Consider the following 24341-nt stretch of genomic DNA (forward strand, 5'->3'; position numbering starts at 1 on the left):
TGGCAGCTGCCTTCAGACGTGGGCTGGCACGGGGCAGATCCAGGCAGGAACGTGTGACTGCGCTGGTTTGCCCAAGCTGCCCTTCCGAGGGGTGTCGAGTCCCTGCTGCCTCTCTCCGTTCGGCAGCCCCAGGGGGAAGGTTTTCTTAAGGCTCCAAAGCCTGCTGAGGCTGGGAAATGGTTGTGCTTCAGAGTCCCGACAAAATGCCCCACACTCATGAATTCCTTCTGGCTATTCCTTTCATTGGAGCTTTAATAGCATCCAAGTTTTCTTGTGGATGACTGATCCCATCATTGGTAGTCAGAGGTCCTCTGTATTTCTGTTTTTATTAGAGGTCAGTTTTGCTTGGCACAGTGACAAGAGTTCCTAATAGTGTTTATGGAACACCACATTCATTTTTTTTTAATAACCTGCTTTACTGATGTAAACATAAATCCAGATTTAATCAGACTTTTTCTCAGGTGGCATTAATCTTCATATTTGAATAAATGCAATGTTGTTTTATTTCACGGCTTTAAAAATAAAAATAAACACCTATCCCATAAAGAAGTCACTGTTGCTAAAAGATGATGGAATGGGATGTCAGAGGGTAAGAAAGGGAATAGTTTGTTCTGTAAATTGCATGAGGCCATAATCTATAAACCACGATCGATTAAAGAGATATTGAAAATGTTAGAGCAGGAGGTGGATACTAACAAGTCAAGGTCCCTGATGTGGAAAGGAAAATAAGGTGAAACTGCCTATGAAAATCATGTGTCTGTTCATTGTGCCTTCCAAATAAGTTATGTGTGTTTGGCTAATAAATGAATTTTAATTTTAGAGGTCATTTTATGCCATAGCTTTAATTTATGCATTCAAAACAAATCATGTGCAGAGTAGGAATCAGTGATGCTGAGCATTTGTAGGTGATAAATTGCACACGTGCACTTCAGCTTCTCTGCTTTTGTGTCCAGTATCAAACGCCCAAATACCAACCCTTATCTATCCAGATCGACATCAACTGTAGCCCTCACAGTGGTGGTACCTGACAGCTCTAGTGTGCCGTTGCCTAGTAGTGCCCTGCTGCACTAATCACCGCATTAACTGCGTATGAAGTATGTGGCTACTGATCTTGACAAAAGGGCAGTAGCATCTGGCACAAAATATATTGTATTCATCAGCTGAGAAATGAAGTTGCTACTTGACCACTGTCTGACTAAAGCAGCTCAGTTCCACTTGGCTTCTCCTCTCAGTGGGGAAAGATAATGGATTTGCACAGATCACCAAATCATCTCTGCAGTTTAAATTTTTAAAGGTATCAAAACTATAGGGATTGTTTGAAGATTTGGTGCTTTTTTTCCCTTTATAATCTTATTTTCCTAAGCCATGAACATCCTTTTGATTCTCATTCTTCTCTTTTCATGCCATCTGGCTTTAGGGAAGACAGAAGTCCACTCTTCCTTGCATGGGCTATTGAGGTTGTCAGTAATTATGATTTGGTTGGCTGGAAGCTAATATGATTATTTGTTTAGTTCATCCTCTCTGTAGGTTAATAGCAATGGGACAATAAGCTAACCTTGTCAGGAAATGCCTGTCTGCCAAACACAGCTGCATGCCTGCAACTAGCAGACATAGCTAAAACCACCCTCCTGCTTGCAAAGTGCTGTGCACTCAGCGTTAACTTGCCTGCTCTGAGAGTGGAGCGAAGCCGTGTGAATTCTGAGATCTGGTTCCTCAAAAGGAGAGAGGTGCTGCCCGTCTCCTAGGATGCTGAGCACAGAGGAGTGTTGGTTGCTCCATGCCTTGCAGGGTCAGGCCAATAAATGTTTGCCCTTCCTTGGTGAGTTGATAAAGCTGCTAACCCTGTGCCTCTAATGAACTAAGTGGTGATGCCCACTGGGTACTTAAAAGTCTAGATGCAAAATGGGGATCATCATCTCCCTGGCGAACGTGAGGCTCCACATTCATCAGCAAAAATATAGAAACCTCTCATGGCATGGTGCCACAGTTTTATTAGCAAACACAGTTGGGAAGGGGTTTCTTAGTCTTTGGATCTAGACCCCTCCTCTGCAGATCATCATGTCCTGTTGTTCCATTCCGAATTGCATTTAGTCATCAATAAGGAATGAGAGAGAGGAAAACGTAGAGAGGATGAAGGTTGGGAGAGCAAGCACATCCTGATAGATGAGAGAAGCACAATTCTGTAGTGTGAATGTTCGAGATGACTGCTTTGTGACTCTTGGTACAAAATGACGTTTGCTTGTCCTCTCTCTGGTAGTAAGAGTGGGAAGAAGTTCTAGTAATTCTTTCTTTCCCTTGGTCTGTCAAAGCCTAATCTCTTCAGTCTGGTTCTATCGATCTGAAGATCCATTTATTACACAGTCTAAAGCTTTTTATCTGTCAGGGAAAACTGACCAAAAGATGAAGTCATCTAGACCCAGAAGCGAATTAAAGTCTGATTGAGAAACTTCTGAACTAGAGACTTTTAAGCCTTAATGAAGATTTTGAAAGGAGACATCATTCAGGCTACTGCAAAAAAGTTCCCAAATCCTTGTGTCATTTAGATTATGAGATTGCTGCTGTCACTTTGCAAGTATCTTGGGACAAGGATTCTGTTTAGAAAGCAGTTGTGCTCAATGATCAATCAGTATTGTGTGCCTTTGGTCAGATTCAGTCCCTTTTAAGAGAAAGAGGAAAAAAATTTAAAAAGAGAAAAACAAAAAAAGGGCAGGTCAGTCGTGACACCTAGTTTTCAGTGCTGTGGGTGAGCAGTTCGCATATTTGTCTGAGCAGAAACGGCCTTATCTGGTGTTCATCATAGAGTGCCAATCGTTCTTCCCAAAGAAGGTAAAATTATAGCTGCTGCAGCAGTGTCACACAACTGGAGATGGAGAGGAGATGGGATTAGGACACAAGACAACACCTGAGCGAGGGGTGTGAAGGGGAGATACCTAACAGAGAATCCTTGGGATTGCACTAGACCTGCTGTAGGTCAGCGACCATTTTATCTATGCTTTGTTCATATTTTAGGAGGGACGAAGTTTCCCTTCTGGGAGAGAGGCGCTGGGATCAGCCCCTTAGCCACATGTGAAGGGCCTGTGCCTCTAAGGTGCTGCCTGGTTCCCCATGTCTGCTTTTGGGTTCCCTTCTTCTTCCCTTCCCTGTTCCTTTCCCTCCGTTCCTCCAGGAAATCTGCATATGGATCAAGATATTTGTACAGCCTCATGCCTTACATATATCTCCAGGTAGGCCCTTGGGGCATGGGGAAGTAAAAAGTGCTATGATCTCCCTTCCCCACGTCATGAGTCCTTGGCTTTTCTTGAGGAGATCTTGGGGAGGACCAGCATCTTGGAAGCAGAAATCTTTTCACTGCAAATGCTGATAGTGAAGGCTCAGGATTTTGTATGCTTCAAAGGCCCTAGAAAAACCCTTTGGAGTCATGGGTAAGAGTTTCTGTTGACTTCAGTGGGCTGTGGATGGTGCCCCATTTGCAAAGTCTTAATCCTTTGTGTTATCCCAGATCACTGCTGTAGAAATGATGGCAATAGCCAACAACAGCAAGGCTTACAGCTCCAGAACAGCAGGCAGCAGGTGAGCTCTTATGAATAAGATCCTATTTTCATGCAAATGTCCTTGGTAAGTGAGAATAAGGAACCAGAGAAAAATACCTTACAAATGGAATTGTTTTTCAATTGAGCATTTTCAATGTGTATTCCATTATGCCTCAGATAAGACATTTATTGCAAGCCAATGAGCTAAAGCGAATCGCTATTGATAGTAATGCCCTGTCATAACAACTCTGACCTCTTAGATATCTGTCAAGAGGTGCTCTCCTGAGTCCTCGCTGAATGCATTGCAATTAGTAGATGGCCAGAGGGGAACTGAGGGCATGGGCTGTGTGGTATCATCACCATCTTACTTGCACAAACATACTACTTTGGGGGATTTTATTAGCTAAGTCATTAGCATTAATACAGCCAGTGTTCCCTGCCATGCTCAGGTACCCTTCTGGGGTAATGGATTCCTTTTACCCATGTGAATTTTGGTGGGAAATGATACTGTCATTGGTTCCTTGAGGCATTGCTCATCTGTCACTGAGGAAACCGATGTATAGATTTCACTGTTGAAGACTGTATACATGGTATGAAATTCTGGCCCTGCTGAGCCAATGGCAGAAGCTCCATTCACTTAGAAACATCAGAACTTCATTCTAGCATGTAAACTCCTCTGTATCCTATTTCACAGTATTTACATAATGCCTCACATGACTTCAGGTACCCAGGCCTGTGTGGGACTTTTTGGCAGTATCATAATATGAAATGAGATTTACACATAAACATTTCAATTTATTTAGTGTTCTGAGCACAAGGAAATGCTGTGATATCTTTTCATTTTCCACACCACAGTGTCTGATCTAGTAAGAATGACAGCATGTTTCTGAAGCATTTTGATCTCTGTGTGTGCATGTATGCATACATATATTTGTCTTTTGGCATGTGCTCACTGGTGTGGTTTTATCATTTAATGACATAAATAGGGACATATATTCTAAAGATATTTTAAAGATATAAATTAGGGTGGATTTTGAAGTGTTCACTTAAGGTATTTGCCAGAAATGTTCTCTTGCAGTAATGCACATTGTAATGCTTTTCCTGCTTACAAAAGGGAAAAAAAAATGAAGCAAATTGTGTGTAAGTAAATACATTTCTCCTTACCCTTAAGTGTATCGCTGTCAGTTGATATAATAGGTTTCTTACCAGAGTTGAGGCAAACGAGTGGGCTCTGAATCCTGAAGGGAGGCAGACAGCGTAGCTATTTTGTTTTTAGATTTCAAATGGTTTTGAGGGCCTGCTGTCAGCTGGGAAGAAGTCCTGGTCTTTGATGGTTGTTAAATTACAGAGCGTGCGCTTTGACAACCCAATGGAGTCAGGGTCCTGTGTGCATGGCAGAGGCAGCCAAATAAAAATTCATTGCTTCCAGGATCCCGGACCTGGAGACAGCGCAGCGCGGGCCAGCCGCAGCTCCGTGCTAGCAAGCGTCGTGTCGGGCTTTTGCCAAAGCCCAGCGTCCTGGCCTGGTCCAGGGGCTGCAGTTGGGTTCCTGATGGACGGTCAGCTGTGGGGGTCAGCGTTGGCGGCAAGGGAATGGCAGGCTGTGATTCATCGGGTGCACGGTGAGGGCTCCGCAGCTCACAAGCTCGCAGCCAAGAGCAGCACATTAGCTGCATGACATACATTATGATAGTGCCAGCAAAGTGGTCAGTGCCTAACTGGGATATATTGCAGCCTGCGGAGTGGCTGAGGGCTGCAGCACAGAACATATGGAGATTATTTCCTGAATTTATGCAGCACATGTTTTCCTATAAATTAAATTCAGAGAAAATGTGTATCATAATAGGGCGATGCTCACAACAGCCTTCCCTGTTATGAATTACAATGACCTCTCTCTGCTCGCCGGGTGCCCAGCAGAATGGCTTCATGCAGCTGGAAACAATAGCATGTACTCAGTGTCAGGGTCTGGAAGCATGACCAAAGGGCTCTGCAACTAAAACCAGAGGCTTTTCTTTTTTTCATTGCTTCTCTCGTTATTATTCTTCTCTCTAGAAACCACACAGTTTGCTGCTGACGTGCCGAGTTACCTACAGGGTGGGCAGATGCCCTGCTTCCTCCCCGCAGTCCCAATGGCTGCTCAGTAACTAGCTCTGTGCCGACCGTGTTGAGGGGCTGCTGCAATGTCAAAGGCGGATAAGACCTTTCTGCGGACGTGGAGGCAGACCCACTCCACAGATTAGGGCAGTGTGGCTTGCCAAAACAGTAGGATGAGGATCCATAGCCAGAATGAGCAAAGCAGCACATGCCTCTTCTGTGTCCTTGGACTGAGGATCCCAAATCTTTTCTAGGGAAATATTTGATGTTCTGTTGCCTGGGGCTGAGTCAAAATCGTCTTTGCCTTTCCCTTGGATGTTTTTAAGCAGTCGAAAGAAAATCTGCTAGACAGCCCATTGTGACTTCCGTCCTAGAGCGTGAAGGATGTAGAGCTGCGTCCCTTATGATTCAGTAGTTTAAATCTTCAGTAGAGCAAATATCTTTCTGCATTGTATGAGCAAACTGGAAACTTGTAATTAAAATATAAATATATAGGTATGTGTAAAAATCAGTGGGCACCAGAGAGCACACAACAGTCTAGGATTTGCTTTGGGGCAAATTGCTGTGGAATCAGTGCAGACTGGTACAGCATCCAGCATTTTCAGCTGTGCTTGAGGGACATGCTTTTTCATTTGTGGCTGATTACAAGCTAATAGGATTTCAAAGATTTCTGGGTGGCAACAGTTCACATCTCATTGCATTTGATTCTTTTTTTTGATGTTTCATTTATCATACTGATACCTACCCTAGAATAAATTTTATTACTCTCCCATTTAGCTTCTTGAACTGAGTTTTTCCCTTTGGTCCCCTGGTGGTGTCTAATTGGCAGTTTTCAAATCATTTGGGACTTTTGGAAAGATCCTAGCAGCTCTTCGTGTGATGGAATAGAAAGGATCATTGGAATAAAAGTAGTGTTACAAATCTTTTTGGGTTTAGTCCTCTGTTCTTTGTCTTTGACTAACACTTGCATGATATGGCTTGTACAATTATGTTTTCATAATGAAAACTAACAACTTGAAAGCGACTCATAGGAATAACCAATGCAGCTGAATTTTATCAGTACAGCCTAATTCTGTGACTGACCTTCTCTGTCTAGTGGCAGTAGTAACCCTAGTTATTTTTCTTTAGCAGCTCACATGTTGGGAACACACACTTAGCCTGTAAATATGGATTCAGGAGGAAAATGAATACAGCAGTGTTCAAAGCAGCCAAAAGCTTAGAAATAATGTTCTGCTGTGACTTTTCCAAACTGACATCTTGATGTTAGAATTATAAATGAAACCATTGTTCCAGCAAAGGCTAAGACTAATAGAAAGCCTTTATTACTGGTCCATTGGCTAATTGTGCTTGTCTAACCCCTTTGGATGGACAGAGTGTCAGAAAACATACTCACAGAGGTTGCTTTGTGTGAGATTTGGCCTGATGAGTGATTACTTGGGGGCACAAAGATATCTCAATGACAAGTGTTCTTTGACTAAAATTTGTAAAGTCATTTTCTTTCCCTAGGCCTTGGAAAGGAGTGAACTGATTTTTAATCTACAGCTTCTATGAGTGATACTTGCTTTGTGTCCTATCACCCTTCTGTTCAGCCATTCTCCCCTTCCAAGCAGGTAAACCTCTGCTTAGAAGAAATTGTTTCTTCTGCTGAGCCTCAGTGCACTTGACAGCTGTCATATACAAGCACTATACTTGAATACGCATTTTTAGAGCTAGCCAGTCTTAAAGAGCTTTAATCTTTTCTCTTTGCACATGCAGGGAATGTCTAGGAGCCAGAGATCCCTACTGCGGCTGGGATAGCAAGCAGAAGCATTGCACCACCATTGAGGACAGCTCCAACATGAGCCTGTGGACTCAAAATATTACCGAGTGCCCAGTAAGTGGAAGGAGTGGAAGTATTTTATATCCACTGGTGTGCGAGTGTGTATGTGTGAAAGGGAGAGAGGAAGTGAGTGTGTGGTAGCCTGATGCCAAGAAGCTGCCTTAGGACAAGCTGGTCTCATTGTACAGCTGCATCCTGCTTGCTCCGTGCTCTGGAGTGACCTGAGAGAGAAAGAGCGCTGGCTGTCAGGGGGCACGCTGAGCCCGGCAGCAAACACTTTCTCTAAGTCTGAGCACAGACATCCCAATGCATTTGTTTGCCCCAGGAGGGGTATCCCAAGACAAGCATTCAGTCCCCCTCCTGCCCACCCTTGCCTTGAGTGGAGTAGGTTGGATCGTGCTGCTGGGTTCCTGCTGAGAAGCAGGTAAGCCCGGATGAAACTGGAGCCACCTCAGGGCTGCTCCACTCTCTGCACCATTTCCTTGGCTTCCCTGTAGGTCTGGGAGATCAGAATAGCTGCCGTACAGTGTCCTCAGGCTGTGTCCAGTTTGTTCCTCTCTTAGACCCCAGAGCTGGGTGCAGGAATTAAAGCTGGTGAAGAAGCATTGCATTGGAAAAGGTGAAGGCGTCTGAGGAGCAGCTGAGGAACAGGGCATGGAAGGTTTGCAGAGGGAAGGAAAGGATACAGTATATATTAGAGAACAGGAGGGGAGGGGAGAGTCCACAGAGAGAAAGTATGAGAAAGAGAGTGTTAATTTCTAACCTGAATTTAGTAGACCAAAAATCAGATCTGTGTGATATTTCAAGGGGATTGTCTTCTTTCCTTGCCCTGTTCTCCATGAGATGTGGCAGTTAAAAGAAAGTGGCACTGCTTGAGTCAGTTTGAGTTGGCTCTCTGGTTCCCTTCCCACCCACCCATCCTTTTTCTCTCACTACAATATCCGGCTCCTGGCTGTCATCCGCAGAAGCTGTCTGGCCAAATTTAATTCCTGCTGCTTGAACCATACCTGCAAGGTGGTTAGGAAGGAAAGCTAGTGTTATTAAAAAAATTGTAGTGTGTGGGGAGGAGAAATTCTCATTAATGTCCATCATTATTATCTAACATCAATTAGCGTGTTAATACTGCTAAGTACAGTAGACAGAGAGAGAGGGCTGAATGGGTTGTGTCTTCAGTATGCTATTTCTGTCTGGAGGTCCTGGGATGTTTATGCCCCTTATCTTCCTTACTTCTCAGATATTTTCCCAGAAAATATTAGTCATTACTTCAATCCATCCTCAGCTTGGCAGGCTTAAGTTTTTCGCTGCTGGATTCAGAGGCTTGTGTGTTTATAACCCTCCCGTGTTGAACTGGGATGCAGTGCTTCTTGATTGCCCATGCTGTTATCTCGTCCTGCTTAATGCCTGTGTCTGTTGATAGGTGTGCGAGGTGTTAATCCGCTAGTTTGAACATGTCTGCTGTGGTGCACACCAGGGAGCAGGCTGCTCCAGATCGTTGTTTCAAGGTCGTAAAAATCCAGCGCAGAATATTCAGGAGCTTTGGCTGCTCTTGGGGTGCTCATTTTACCTCTGCTTTAGTGTTTCCCTTGTAGATTATTTTAGGTTTAGGTACTGTCATTCTGCAGCATACATCAGCCCTGTGCCCTTCGACTGAAAGGCTGCCAAGCACTTTAAAACCGACATGCAATCACTTTTTCTTTCTCACTCCTCTGCCCCTTGCTGAAATGAATTCAGCTCTGCAGTGGAAAGGGATGGCTCATTTAAGCACCTACGTCAGCTGTGCACCCAAGTATGTTCCTAATGCTCAGTGCAGGATAAAGACCATGGTCAACACAGGCAGGAGGCTAGGGCAGTCTGTGCAAATGGCCACTAAAAAGGTAAGGGAGTGCAGTGGCCCAAAATGAAATTTCAGTTAAAACAGGCCTATTCTGAGAGTTTAGTCTGATGAGTTACTGTCTTAAGAAATCTTGGCTTTTCTCACACCACTTTTCTGGGCCAAGCACCATGCTCTCAGCTATGCTGGTACAGCTGTATGTGAGATCACACTAAAGCACAACACAGTCTAGATTAAGAACACCCCTCCCAAATAACCTTTTCCCAACCCAGATAATGTCAGTGAGTCCTTCTGCAGCCTAGCCCACAAACAGATGTCCTGGCACAGCTAAAGGGTGGCATGCAGGAACTTTTAAAGCCGAAACTGGCATATTATTGAATTATGTCCTAAGAGGGCCAGGCATTACTGTGAGTCAAGCACAACAATAAAAAAACTCGACTGCTACTCTTATGCAAACATCCTTGTTCAGAGCTGGTCTGTACATCTTTGTACAGCACTGCATTGTACTGCAGTCACCCGCTCTTTTGCTTTAATAATGAGGGACCTTGGATACAGGATTAATCATACTGTGTTAACATAGCACCTTGTGCAATGGTTAATATATGTTATTAACAGATAACACCCAGAATCTGCTAAAGATTCATTCCTAAGGTTGCAATGTCAAACATTCAAACGTTAAGAAATGCTAGGACAAATGCTGTGTATGCAGCTCTTGTTTTCTCTATTGGTGCATGTGCCATATCAGGCGGTCTTGAACTACATGATTGCATACTGTTTCTTCTTAGGCTTGGGAGAGATGAGATTTTTTTGTTTTTAGGAAAACGAACTCCCCACACACACACATCCTACTTTATAGCATCGTACTGATGCCAGTATGAGACATCAGCAGGAAAAGGACTTCAGATTCGGCTCACAAACTCCAGCTGCTGAGCTCATGGGGTCACTGCTGACAGCGGTTAGTTGTCTGGGACTCAGGAATTGAGTATGTCCAGTGTCAGGAAGTGACTATTTCAATTCTCCTTCTCCCAAGCCAGATCGTGCTCTGCCTCTCAGGTTCTCATTCCAGGTCTACGCCATGTGTCCAGCAAATCCCTATCTCAGCCATCTGGCATCTGCTCCTTTCCACCACATTTTCTTGCTAGCCACTCCCAGTCTCCACAGTCCCTTTTTTGGGGTGGCTAGCAGACTTGCACCCCGCTCTCAATTTGTGTGGTCACAGCCACTCAGTGCTGCAGTCCCTCGGATGATCCTGCTCTGGCCCACGCTAGAGCATGCTCAATGCACACAGAATATATCGGGACTTTAGGTGCCAAAATCAAAATCTGTAGTAGGCATGGAAAAACCAAGACTTTTCCTCTCCACCTCCCAAGGATTTTTTACCCTAGATAGATTTGAATGGCTTTTCATGAAAATTGCAAAAAATATTAAAAGGACATAATAAAGACCAGTTCCTTGCTTAGAACAGTGGAATGATTCAAGGAAAAGGTTGCTACTTATCTTTTTTTCCTAGATTTGATTTTAGAAATGATTGAAGTATCTTGATTGAAACTTTCCAAAAACTTTCAGCTTCTATCAAACAGCCAACATGGAAACTTCCAGTTGAAATGATTGAAGCTTGGCAAAGTTATAAGCAGTTGACATCTGAATCCTAAGAGGAAGTACTGATGAATCTAAAGAACGAGCAAAGCTTCTAGCCTTGTCTATAATATCAGAATAAACATTGAAAACATCTTGTCGAGAGGGTTGGGGAGTGGTCAGTCTGAATTTTTAAACCCTGTACTTGAGCTTTTAGATAGTACGAGGAAGAGATGGTACAAGGAGGAAAGGAAAAGCCTTTGGTGGAACTATGCCAGTTTACAAAATATGAGCACTCAAATTGGTCTTATTGTTGGGTAAGAAAAGTGCATTAGATCACAGGTGTTTTTAAAGGTGTCTTCTCTATCGGATGGACACTGTTGGCTGTAAAGGACCAGAGATCTTCCAGCAAATGATCAATGCATATGGGTTTTTATCCCAATTCCCAGTTTGCCCTTTGAAGATATTTCTGTGAATTTAAAGGTGGAATAATAATCCATATATAATTTCTTAGGGAAAAAAAGCTTCCCACACTCACAACGTGACATGTTTATAAATCTTAACATTTCAGCTATGGCCACTTATTTGTTTAATTTTTGGGTTGCTTCCCAGTATCACTTATGAGCCAATAATTATTTGTCAGCTTTTTTTTTTTTTTTAATTGAAGCCACGGGCCATATCGTACCATTGATTTCTGAACAGAACTCCCTGCTGGAATCAGCAAGGCTTTCTGGCTCAAAAATGAGTAGAAATGATCCAATGCTTGGATTATGACTTTTGTACGGCAAGAGGAAAAAGGGGATAAAAATCTAGTATTAAATATTTCAAAGTAGCACTCTTGATTTTTTTCCCCCTAACTTTTAGCAACCCAACTGTCTTCATTTTTGACTGCATGTGTGTTTAAAACAACAAATTTGACAACAGCAACAAAACGCAGTGTTCTCTTCTCTGGGCGTCTTGCCTCATAGCCTGCAGCCCAGAGCAAATTTTTACTACGGCATGATAATCTATTGAAAACAAAGGTTTGCAACAGATGCTTGAAGCCCCCTAAGTACAGTCTGACAAGCGCAGTAACAGATCTAAATTACTTCCATGTCGCTGCTGCATATTTTTGATGCCGTGAGAAGGGTGGGAGGGAAGATGACAGCCCAGGAAAGGTGTGTAGTGAGTGTTTAACGCAATGCCAGACTCGGAGAATAAACTCAGGGCGGCGTGTTTCAGAGGACAAGTGTTCGAGGACGTTTCCCACCCGTACAGCTGACTCACTGCGTGGCCCCAGATCAGTCCCGCAGCCTCTCGGTGCCTCAGTTTCCTTGCTGGTAGAGCAGAAGAAATGTTTTTCCCCCCCGGGCAGCGCAGTGAATTGATGCCTGATGGCTGCAGTCTGCAAAGTGTAGTCCCGGTGGTTTTTGTCAGCAGTTGTAGCTGGCTCGGTTTTTGAGCCAGGCTTGTTCGCCAGGGCCCCAGCCTGGTCCTTTCTTTGCCCTTCTTTGCGTGAGACACCGAGGCCAAGTTCAGCGTTGCTTTTGCTGGCAGTTTTACCAAAGCCGCTGCGCGTGCCAGGGTGACGTTAGTGGGGATGAGTTGCCCATTCCCTGCCTTCATCCCCCAGTGGGATGAAGGAGGTGAGGAGGGTGGAGGGGGGAGCGTGCTATGGCAAGGAGATAACCCATCGCGAGGGAGGAGGAGAGGGGGGATGAGACGCAGATGAGCTGGCCTCACCCCGCAGATGGCCAAGGGGGTAGTGGGAGCTGCTAAGGAGAGTGGAAGTCCAGGGGGTTTCCAGTGGCAGAGCCTGAGGTGGCAGACGAGAGTTTTGGAGAGATGTAGGGAAATTGTAGGGGAAATGGGTCTCTTTGAGGCTCCTCTGGTTTCTTACTAACCAGCCTTCCCAAGCCTGCTGTATTTAGTCTCCCACTCCTTATTTCCTCTTGCCAGCCTCAGTCCCTGAGGTGCCTTTCCCAAGGCCCCTGCCAGCTGGAGGTGGTGGGAGAGGCCTGGGGACGCTGGTGAGAGCGTGACAGGAGACGGTGGGCGCAGGGCAGGGCTGAGCAGCCTGGCCACACATGGTGGAGCAGGTCCAGCCCAGCAGAGCTGGGAGTTGCCTGGGGCTGCCAGCTCCAGGGCTTGGGGGAAGCATAGCCCTTAGTCTCAGCTCCTCAAGGAGCAGCATGGGGATCACTCTTGAGCTCCAGACCCTGGGTCTGGCACAGCACTTTCACACTCCCTCCTGCTGCTGGCTGGGCACCACAGTGCCTTTGGCTCCCTGTAGCCGTAAGGCATCGTGGTTATAAGACCTTCAGTGCTCATTTTCAGTACATTTTGTACCCAAACCTCTCGCGCTGGGGCCACAGTCATGCTACCTGGTGTGCACTGGGGCTGGGGAGCAACAAGCGAGTAGGAGTCTTCCTTCTCTGCAAGGGCCATTACTCTGTTTTGCCCACAAGGTCTGTGGTGTTACATCCCTGCACGTCACCTGGGTGCAGCATCCGTGTGACCGGTGGTGAGGGGCTGAGTAGCCCTGTGGTTGCTAACATGATGTGGACATGCATCACCTGATTTGGGGGACAGATGCAGGGGCTCCCAGCCGGTGAGGGACTGAGCTGTGCTGGGCCTGTGCTGTATCTAGACAGGCCGGCTTGGATGTCTCCCTGCACTATGTCTCTGAAGTGAGGAACAGGAGGGAGCCAAGGCAGAGGTTCACAGCAGGCTGCCAAACGTAGTCTTGGAGCTAGCAAGTTTTCGTCTCAGAGCTGGTTCCAGAGACAGTGGTGGAGTGGGCAAGAGAAGGCACTGGTGGCCTGGGAGTGACCCAGAAAGGAACAGACAGTGCTGATTTTCTCAAGTCAGCCTTGGCTATAAGGGCTAGCAGCTTGCCTTCTAAGGCCACTTCTTAGGAGTCACTTAGCAGCCGTAACAGCACTGGTTAAAACAAGACACCTGGGAGCAATCACTGACACCCTCCCTCTTGGGCAGTCTTCACCAAATCTGTGCTGAAACAGTCTGTTCCTCATGCTTTTGCTCTGCCAGGATTGCAGTATTTTAACTTTGTTACAGTGCTTAGGAACTAGTGCAAGTCCTAGTCTGTTAGCTGCTGTACAGGCATAAAACAAAGGGCAGATAAAACAGATGGCAACATGCTCTGGTCTATAAATTGCCTGAGATCAGTTCTTGTTCTTTAGTCCAAAGTGTGATGCTGAGCATTAATTATAGTCACCCCCATCTCTTTCACCTTCCGTCCTTCATCCAACTTACCCATACAGGCCACAGTAAAGGAGCCGGTTCCTACTGAATGTTCGGACAGGGCCAAGCTCAGTGAGGCCCTCAGTTGGTCATTGTGGTTATACAAACGCTAACTAGGAAAACAGTCTATAGGAGCAGTCCCAAGTACTGCAGGGGCAGAACCGGAATAGAGTTGGGCCAATTAGCATTGGCCGTTGTATTGCTTGGAAAGCTGGAGCTGCGCAGCGTGGGATGGGAGAGCGTGGTGGTTTTGCGGTGTGGCAGATGGATGCTTGCATCTGAAGTTGGCTGGCCGGGTAGGCTCGGGTGCCTGTGTGCACATGTTAGGTATGCGGGGTGGAATTCGGAGGGTAAATATTGATGCAGCATTCTCTGAAAACAGCTCTCTGTTTTGAATCCTGCTCACAAGCACAGACAGCTCCCATCTAAGCTGCGTCTTAATCCCCCCAGCAGCTTTGTTTGGCATTTCTATTGTGGGCCTGTCTCCTGAAATGTAAACTCGCTATTAATGACCTTTTTTTTTCAAATTAGGTGAAAAACCTGACAACAAATGGAAGATTGGGGCCTTGGTCCCCATGGCAACTGTGTGAGCATTCAGATGGGGACAGCACAGGCTCCTGTATGTGTAGGTCACGTTCATGTGACAGCCCTCGTCCTCGCTGTGGAGGTCGCGCCTGTGAAGGGGCCAGGATTGAGGTCGCAAATTGTTCAAGGTACTTCAGCAGCTTTTTAGGAGTGCAATAAGAATTGTGCCTGTTCACACCTGCTCTCTTTGTGTTTCCATGACTGTTTTCTTGTATCTCAGCCAAACTGATATATGTAGGGTCCAACTTGAAGGCAGTGAAGAATGAAGGAGTTCAGTGGCTCTTAAGAAGGGCCTTCGGGTGTCTCAAAAGTGGCCGTTGGAAGGTGGGCACCCCAAATAAGTGTAAGCATTAGCCTTTGCTACACTGTGCCTCAGTTTCCCTCAACTGTACAGTGGGTAGTGACCTATCAAGAGGGAGCAAGTAGAGCAGAAGCAGTTGTTAGCCAGTGGAACAACAATAGGCTAAAAAAAATCAGTAAGCTCTCAATCGGTGTTTTTTGGAACTTGAAGGCTGGGGTTGCATTGCCAAAAGCAAGGAGAGATCCTTCAGAGCAACGTTTGTAAAGAAAGGGTCTAGCTCAGCTCCAAGCAAAGTCTGTTTGCCTTGTTCTGGGAGTCTGTGAACTGTCTGCAACACACCGGCTGTGTGAAAGCAACAGATCATCAACTGGCAGCGAGCAGAGCTTAGGAGGCCTGCCTACCGGGGACAGCACTTAAACAACACACACAGCTCAGCTTGTGTCCAAGCGCCACCTTTCCAGGGACGCTCAAGCATGTGCCTGAGCAATATGGAAAGTAAATGTCCTCTGGTTGGATGCCTAAGCATAGCCACAGTGTTTGTGTCCCTGTTACCCGTCACCCTCAGACTACATCATGTCATGACTCAAGGAAAGAGGATGCAATAGTGTAAGCACTATTTAACCAGGGTGGGGCCAGTCAATATTCTGGTAAGTGTTGGGTCAATACCATTTTAATCTACTTCACCTTCTCTGTAAATGCTCATTCTGTTAAGGACAGCTGTCTCTTGACTTCTCCCTGGAGTTCAGTTCTGGTCTTGGCATGAAAAATTCAGCAACACTCATGTTTTAATTGGCATCTCTCCTTCCAGTTGTAGGCTGTGCTGCCTAAAACACAGGCAGTCGTTCGTACCCCTGTGCTGCCACCGTGGGTTGAGCGGAGCCTTCCCGAGGCAGTCTTTTTATGTCAGTGGGAAATGCAAAGTGTGCCAGAGGAATGGGTTTGTCAGCACTGCTCTGATGATGAAAGAGGCAGGAACATCCTCAGAGAAGGGGATGAAAAATATATTATTCAATCTTAGGACATAGGAAAACAGCATGGTTTGAAAAATAGGGACATCTGGTCATCCTACATCCGCCTCAGCCCTCGAATTTCCTTTAATTGACTTCATATGGTATTGTGATTTTTTTGCAAAGGGAAAGCAGGATGCTTAAAGATGAGTTCTGTTAGCAAGCAAGAGCTGGAAGGCTGAAAATGGAAAGTGTCCTCATTTCCATTAAAAACCCTGGAACACCAATAGATGGTGAGAATTGTTTTTTTGAGGAATTTTAGTAGAGATTACTTTCCTTTTTTGCCACAACAACAGCAACCTTCCATTTGATTTTTTTTCATTTGAGGTTTTATACATAATCTTTCTTCTGGACTGAGGTTGGAAGGTAGTAGGTGGGTTAAAATGTGGAAGAGTACTGTGGAGGAGTAGGATTCTTATGTAAGTGAATTTCTTGTTCTTTAACCTTGTTTGGAGAGTGAGAGGGGAAGGGGAGGAGGGAGAAGGGCTGAGAGAACAAGAGGAGGAGGGGAGAAATATCTAACAAGGGTTTGAAATAAGGCTGCCAAGAACAGGCAAGACTTGATAACAGATATAAAAAGTGTGAAGGGCAGTGTGGGGTTTAACTTTCATCCTCTGCCCTGATTGGTGCTGCGCCAGAAAATATTTCTTGCCAGCAATGTTATTAGTTCAGTAAATGCTTTGAAAATTAACATCTGTTTTCGAGCTTAGCTTTCAAGAACCAGCGAGCACCTGAGTTGTTTTTTGACTAGACTTTTTAGAAAGTTTTTTTTTTTTTAAGAAAAAACAAATGAGATTTTTTGGCTTAAGGCAGTGTAGTATCAAGATCAGGCATTTCTGCAAGACAGAGCATTGCCACTGGCTCCCAATGAAATGAAAACCTGCAGCACAGAAAAGACGGAATACGGTTCCTCCTTCCCCTGTTTCTGTGAGACTCGAAGGTTTAGTAGCGTTGCCAAATCAAGGGAAGGGGAGCTTTAATAACCAAGAGACTTTAAAGATGAAAATGTTAGCTTCTCTTTAAACGCATCATTGAGTGACCACGTCAGCGGCGTCACAAGAAACCGGCTGCGTGCACGTGTTCAGCCGGTGGCAGATGCGAGGTGCAGAGCGCTAGCTTACACCTCTGTCACTGAGGTGTGGATGGAGGGGTTTTACATCCCGTTTCCCGCAGGCTCAGCTGAGATGTGATCACTCATTAAACTAGGAAACTCAAACCTGCCTCTCAGCTTAATTGCTCTCTGGTTTCTACAGCTTTAAGGTCACACTACAGTGGTGTTTGCAGGCTGCCATGAAAGCAAGAAGCAATTATTGTTATTTTTAATGAAATTTGAGATTTCCGCTTAAAAGGATTCAAGGCCGAAGGCTTTAGGAAAACACCAAATATTATGAGGCTTGTGATAAAACCATGGGAGCTGGCAGTATTATTGCTGTAACAGATTTAAAGCATCAGTACCCGCTGAAGGTAGTTTTTACATCCTTTGGCACAGCTGGCTTTGGTGAGCCTCAAAAACTGCATTTGGTTGTGCAGAAGAGCCCAGGAGATACAACTTTGGGATCAGCTTTTGGCTCAGAAAAGAGGGGTTAAGAGACACGAGGGAAGATGATGGGGGAATAGTCAGTGTGAGTTACAGCAACCACACTGTTGCCCAGAAAATCCTAGAAGGGATTTCCAAAATAATTCAATGGCTTCATTCTGTTCCTTTCCAAGTCTTAGAGACTTCAATGGGAGGAAAGCTAGGCCAATGCTAAGTGCTTTGAAAGTCCCTTTTCTAAACCTCAGCTGATATGAAGTCTGGTTGAAATGAATACATCTCTTTTCCAGTGCGTTCAAGGATTCTCCTATCAGAGCCTTATGTGCTTTTTGGCTGAGCACAGCTTGACATGGGCAGACCTTCAGGTAACCTGCGTGCTCTGTTCTCTCTCCCTGCCTTTGGTAGAAATGGCGCTTGGACACCCTGGTCTTCCTGGGCCCCATGTAGCACTTCCTGTGGGATCGGCTTTCAGGTCCGCCAGCGATCCTGCAGCAACCCCGCTCCCCGGTATGGGGGCAGGGTCTGCGTTGGACAGAGCAGGGAAGAGAGGTAAGAGGCGTTCGCAGCTCACTGTATTCACTTCTGAGGTTATAATGTTGTCAGCTGGAAAAGGCGGCTCTGCTATGAATGCAGATTAAGGCTGTTTGGCCAGTTATACGGAGCAGAAGACTTCCCAGAGCCTGAGGTGGGTGAGGTTGCTCACATGCACAGCCTCTCTCTTACAATGATGCTGTGACCATCAGAGACTTCAGAGTTGCCTCCACTCTTTGTCATGACCATTCAGACCTTCACAAGTGTTAGTGCATGACTATTCCTATCCCCAAAACAGAGGATTGTCCTCCTGAATGAAAGAAGTCATATCCTTTTAGCAGTCTAACTGTTGATAGTTACATTTTTCTGATTCTGTACCTGAGGAGGCAGTGGAATATGTACAGATTTCATTGCCAATTACGCCGTTCCTGAGTTCTGTATTAATTGTGCTGATGCACCAGAAGTTCAAGAGAGAATATAGCTTAACTCACAGATTCAGGGTCGAGTTTTTGCTGTGTTGGCAACAGAAAAATATCTATTTCTTCCTCTTCTAAACTATGCAAATTTGATGCAAAATCACTGAAAGACAATACTTCTAGAACCTACAGAGCCATCTGCACTATTTTGATTCTTGAAGCCCAGCCTGCCATTAAACACATGCTTCAAGGCATCTGCATTTGGTTTCCAGCTTACACATTTCATTAAAGGCCACCTCTGCTTGTCAGTAGGCTGTTGCTTGTCCCTTGAGTGGTCACTTAAGACAGACCTCTCTGCATTTCTCAGAATACAAAGGGCAATTCATTTAACTTCCTTGATTCAGGACATTTTAATGTTTGGCTTGATTTGTGGCCATTCAGAATGGTCCCTTTTTTGTTTTTAAGACCACCTCTGAGTCAATTAGGGTCCTGTGTGATTCAGTTTGAGGATTCAATTTGAGAAGAATATCGATTCAAAAACTGAACAAAATTGAAGTTACCTTTTAGAAAGGGAACATGAAACAACATTAATTTAGCAGCTGCTTTTAGAACCATATAGCTGTTTTGGCTCGAGTTGCAAACACGAGTTTCTTAGGGTCCAAACAGCAGTAAGGGCCAGATTTTGGGAAGAGAAGATTGTCAAGCACTTAGTACCTGTCTTTAGGGACAGTTGGTTGATGAGCTGAGCTCCCATTAGTTACCTAAATAAAAACCAGATTTTCAAAAACTTTATCATTCAGTATCTCTCATTGAGATACATGGGCTTCAGCTTATGAGCTCTTTTGTAAATTCAGTGTATAAAAGCTCTGAGATCAGAGCACTTTCAAAAGGCTGGTCTTGACCATTTGCTCCAACCTTGTTAGTGAGCTCAGCCTTACTGTCTGGTTAACCACTCCTGGTTCTGTATAAAGGGTACCGTTCTCTGCTGTGAACAGGAATGATACTAATATAACCAGTTTGTGCTGACTTTCTGTGCAAGCATGCATGGAACCCAAATGCAGTATGCAGTCTAGATCTGCCCCCGTTGTGCTTTTGTCCCTGGGATGTGCTGACATGGACTTTTTCTGAGCAGTGTGTGTTCCTCTTTCAGATTCTGTAATGAGAATAGTCCATGCCCATTACCAATTTTTTGGTCTTCATGGGGTCCTTGGAATAAATGTAGTGTGAATTGTGGTGGAGGCATACATTCAAGACAGAGGTCCTGTGAAAATGGAAATACATGTCCAGGCTGTGCTGTGGTATGTACTATTTATTGACATTGCATATAGGGCACCTATTGACATTTAGCTTCTAGGGACTTGGTATTTAACTCCTCTCTCCATCTTGATTTTATTTCTCAAGCTAGGAGAAAATGCTAGCCTCAGCCCTTGCTGGAGATGATACTGAAATGAGCTGGGAAGTAAAGAGGTGGCAAATTGTAGAATCCAGTGAAGTTGGTATGATTGTATATGCGTGTGTGTGTGTGTGTGTGTACAGGTAAGAAGAGGCTGGCATGCTAGGCTTTTGTAGGTTTACATATCTCAGGTAGTTCACCTGAGAGCACTCCGTCTTTTGTTCTTCTATCCTACTCCCAGGGATTATCCCATTGAGTCAAGGAAGCCCTGCAGGCATCAGAAATGAGTTTTACTCTCATGCTAGAGTAAACAGCAGGTTAAACATGCAGCTAACCCACAAGTGAGGCAATGGCTACCCCCTTTTCGATCTTTTTTTCACTTTCCTATTCTGGCAGCTGCTTCATGCAGCTGTTTTAATTATTTTTATGGAGAGTTTTCTTCCAGTGTAAGCAGATTTGATCTGGAACCTCCCATCTGTTCACAAGCTGTTTGGCATTTACTCTAGAATCATAAAGTCCTGAAGCATTACATTTCCTTCCCTCTGCCAGAAGAGATTGCTTTATTTATTTATTTTTAAACAAGAACTTCATGTTTTTCACTGGAATTCCTCTTGCTGGTGGAGAAAATTGTGAAAACCTCAAATCACTTCATCCCTATGCAGCTGGAATATTGGCTGGACTCAGTGGGTGCTCAGGTCTAGACCAAGGATGGCAAATGGTTCATAATCCTCCTTAGAGAGTTAAAAAAGCCAACCAAACAAAAAATAGCTATAAAAGGAGATTTTTCTAAAAGCGTCTTAAAAATAAAACAGTAGACTTTTCAAAGAATAAATCTTACTGAGAGTTTGTCCTCATGATGGTCCTGTAGGCTGGCCTGGCAATAGCATCTCAGGGCCATAGCAGAAGATAACTTGATCATTGTTATTACTATATATTGTTTGAAGTTATCCTGCCCACAAGGTACCAGGCTTTCCAAGCCCCACAGGACTTTGAGTCAGCAAAGAAACACAAACCTGAGGGACATAAGTATAACAAGCACAGTTTACCCTTGAGGTCCCCCTGAGGCTGTGCACCACCAGTGCCTTCACAGTGCCTAGGTTTTGTGCTGGGCCCAGCTCTGACTTGTATCTGTGAAGTCAGATAATGTGGAGGGATGTAGTTTTAGATCCAGAGGGTACTCTTTTGTCTTCTGGGATGTAAATAAATCGCTGCTTGTCATGCTGTTGCTGTTTGGTAAATAAGGAGAGAGTGTTTTTCCTCCTTGGCAGGAATATAAGACCTGCAACCCCGAGAGTTGCCCGGAGGTGCGCAGGAACACACCCTGGACCCCTTGGATGCCCGTCAACATCACCCAGAACGGTGCCCGCCAGGAGCAGCGCTTCCGCTACACGTGTCGTGCCCAGCTGTCTGATCCTCACGAGCTGCAGTTTGGGAGGAAGAAGACCGAGAGTCGATTCTGCCCCAATGATGGCTCGGCAGTGTGTGATACTGACTGTACGTCTTGCCAGCTCCGGGGGGGGCCATAGTGCCAAGCCTAGATTTGGTGGTAGATGGGGGATCCTCTTGGGACAGCAAAAACCTGAGTGTGTCTACATAAGTCTTGGTTGGCATGTACAGCTAGTGTCGCTGCAGAGTGACTGGGATGCATCCACAGAGCCCTGTGACTTAGCGATCAACAGAGTCATGAGCTCTGTGCTTATGGCAGTGTATAGATTTGTTCTTGTTGCTGCCAGACTGCTCCAAAGAGGACAGGCAAGTAATGAGGACATAGAAAACAGGAGAAGAGCCATTCTGCGGGACAGTGTGCCTGTACTCTCGTTTCTCTCTGGGGGTCCCCTCATGCACTGCCTCTGGGATAATTCCCTTTGCTACTGCTGGGATGCAAGGCAGTGTCCTCAGGGCACAGCCTGGATTGCCACAGCTTGCTGCCCAGAGAGGTCATTTATCAAGGTTATTACTTGACTCAGCTTGCGTGTGTGCAGATTTCATTTCACTTCTACCTCTAGCCCAGGGGAACAAAACTCTTGCTAAAAGCTTTCAACAGAAAACCTTCCCCAAGGCACACAAATCCTGAGTTTATTTATGAGCTGAAGTCCTTTTATAAAAGCCAACAACTGACTGATTTATAATCATATGGTGTCTTGTTTGTTTTCCTTGAAGCTCTTGTTGATGACCTCCTCAAGACTGGTAAGACCTCTGCACGGATTATCAATGGGGGCTGGTCCTTTTGGGGGGCCTGGTCCTCCTGTTCCAGGGACTGTGAGTTGGGCTTTAGGATCAGGAAGAGAACTTGCACAAACCCTGAACCTAAAAATGGTGGCTTGCCCTGCGTGGGGTCAGCGATGGAGTACCAAGACTGCAACCCACATCCCTGCCCAGGTAACCATTATCATCTTCCTGCATGAAACTCAGAGGTGTTCTTCCCCATCTTAATGGCAGAGACATCAAAAATCAGTATTTCCAAACTGCTTTTTTTTTAGTTTTGGGTTTTTTTCCTTAATTTTTTAAAAGCTATTGAAATGACCCATGTCTGTGACCCACACATACTTCAGTGCTGTGACTTACGTTTCATCTAGGCTCAGAGGGTAACACAGCCACATCCTCTAAATAAGGTAGTATTGTGGCTTGTCTGGCAAGTTTTTGCTTCAAGCAGGTTTGATGCTCCATCCAGTGGAGGGCATCATGGTGCACCTGCACCTTGGCGAGAAGACAGGCTTAATGAATGTGGCTTAATACTGTGTAGAGATGCTTGATGTGGAGATTCTTCTTGTGAACACTTGTTTCTTCCCCCTCTCCTGCTTACGTATTGTTCTTGCGATGGGCATCTACTCTTGACATCAGTTACCATTTCCTGCACAGCCAGCAGGGAGTATTCTTGCCTGGTTTCCTGATTTTCGAGTTTGTCCTCATGTTTATGTTGCACTTCTCGTCCAGAATAGTAATAATAGACCACTGATAACTGTATTCTCTCTTGCTTATCCTTTTCCTTACTCTGTAATAACTATCTAACCTAAATTTAAGTTAATTAAATTAAATTAAATTTAAGATCTTAGACAAATCATCTCACCTCTTTGCAATTTCAGCATTTATCTGCCTCTGGCAATACAGATTGTGGCCTACGCTTGAAAGTGCTGTATTATTATAATATTATTATGATATTAAAACTCAGTACAAAGATAAAATGCCAATGCAGATAGACCGATGATCAGAATGTGTAGAGCATAGCAAGAGTGGCAAATATTGCACTCTGTGGCCTATAAAAAGAAAATAACTCTGGCACTATAAAGGCAGCTATTAGTACTATTTTGGAAGATCTCAGTGGCTTTTCACTAATGTCTGTGCCCTTCTTCTGTGCTGTTTTCTGCCCTTGGACACTATGATGTTTTACAATCTTTTCTGAGTGCATGATTCCTATTTCTCTGTGTTTCCCTCCTTCCCTGCCTCACTTGATGTGTATACACAAATCCTGGGTTTATCTTGCACTAAGTCATCAGGTTGTTAAAGATATCTCCTGAAGTAATGTAATGTGGACCTGCAAATCAGATAGTCTAGTACACAGACAAGAGGGCTTCAAACTAGGGCTCTTAATTGCCTCCCTAGATTTATTATTAACTTGTTACGTGACTGTACTCAGAGCTTCTGTTTTCTGAGGGTTGGGACTAGAAGACTTGGGGGCCCCCACAGAAAGATGCCATATAAGCTCCACTTGGGTTGTACAGCATTTTGTTTCCAAGTAAATCTGCTGCTGCTCTGGGTGAAGGGTCAGGAAACAATGTAATAACAGTAATGCTGTTTTATAAAATGTGTGTAAGAGCAAAGTTACTACCCTAAAGAATAGTTTCTATTAGGGCACTTCATGATGCGGAGTCTGTTTGTGCAGATATACTTCATTCTGCATCCACAGAGTGGATACAAAAGTTTTTGTTGTCAGGCCCAAATGTTCTGGAGTACAAGAAAGTGCTAGCCAGTCTGGGCAGGGTAGATCTAGGGGTGAGGTGAGAGGCTGGGGCTGTCTCCGGCTTTGCCACAGCGAAAGTAACCAGTAACATGTGCCTCCCTCTCCTTGCTTTTCAATATCCTTCAGTGAAAGGCTCATGGTCTTGCTGGACTCCTTGGTCTCAGTGCTCAGCAACCTGTGGAGGAGGACACTACCAGCGCACACGGACTTGCACCAATCCAGCCCCGTCTAGCGGAGAGGATATCTGCATTGGTCTGCACACTGAGGAGGCCCTCTGCAACACACACCCGTGTGAAGGTAGCCAGTTCTCATCCCTGCTGCAGCTGGCTTGGCTGGTGGTGGGAACAAGCCACATCTGCAAAGTGTTCAAAATAAATCAGAAACACCATCAGTTAGAAGCTTTTCTGCCCATTCAGTAAATGTATATTGAACCAGAGAAAAAGTAGACACCCAACCGTTCAAATTAAATGCATCACCTTTCTCTTTACTTGTTCGTTAGAGCATGCCCTGGCATTCCGGTGCCA

At 45.0% G+C, this 24341-nt stretch overlaps 1 protein-coding gene across 4 annotated transcripts in view; it reads left to right on the top strand.

Moving 5' to 3' along the window:
- The window catches only part of SEMA5B (semaphorin 5B), a 273437-nt gene that overhangs the window by 221099 nt on the left and 27997 nt on the right, over positions 1–24341 (top strand). For all 4 annotated transcript variants that reach the window (XM_064514705.1, XM_064514704.1, XM_064514702.1 and 1 more), the window contains 7 exons: positions 7380–7497; positions 14624–14805; positions 17925–18068; positions 19617–19764; positions 21128–21353; positions 22020–22238; positions 23944–24114. In XM_064514705.1, the coding sequence (XP_064370775.1) occupies positions 7380–7497; positions 14624–14805; positions 17925–18068; positions 19617–19764; positions 21128–21353; positions 22020–22238; positions 23944–24114 (1208 nt within the window). The remainder of the gene's footprint in view (positions 1–7379; positions 7498–14623; positions 14806–17924; positions 18069–19616; positions 19765–21127; positions 21354–22019; positions 22239–23943; positions 24115–24341) is intronic.

Source organism: Dromaius novaehollandiae, chromosome 7 (assembly GCF_036370855.1).
Source record: "Dromaius novaehollandiae isolate bDroNov1 chromosome 7, bDroNov1.hap1, whole genome shotgun sequence".
NCBI lineage: Eukaryota > Metazoa > Chordata > Aves > Casuariiformes > Dromaiidae > Dromaius > Dromaius novaehollandiae.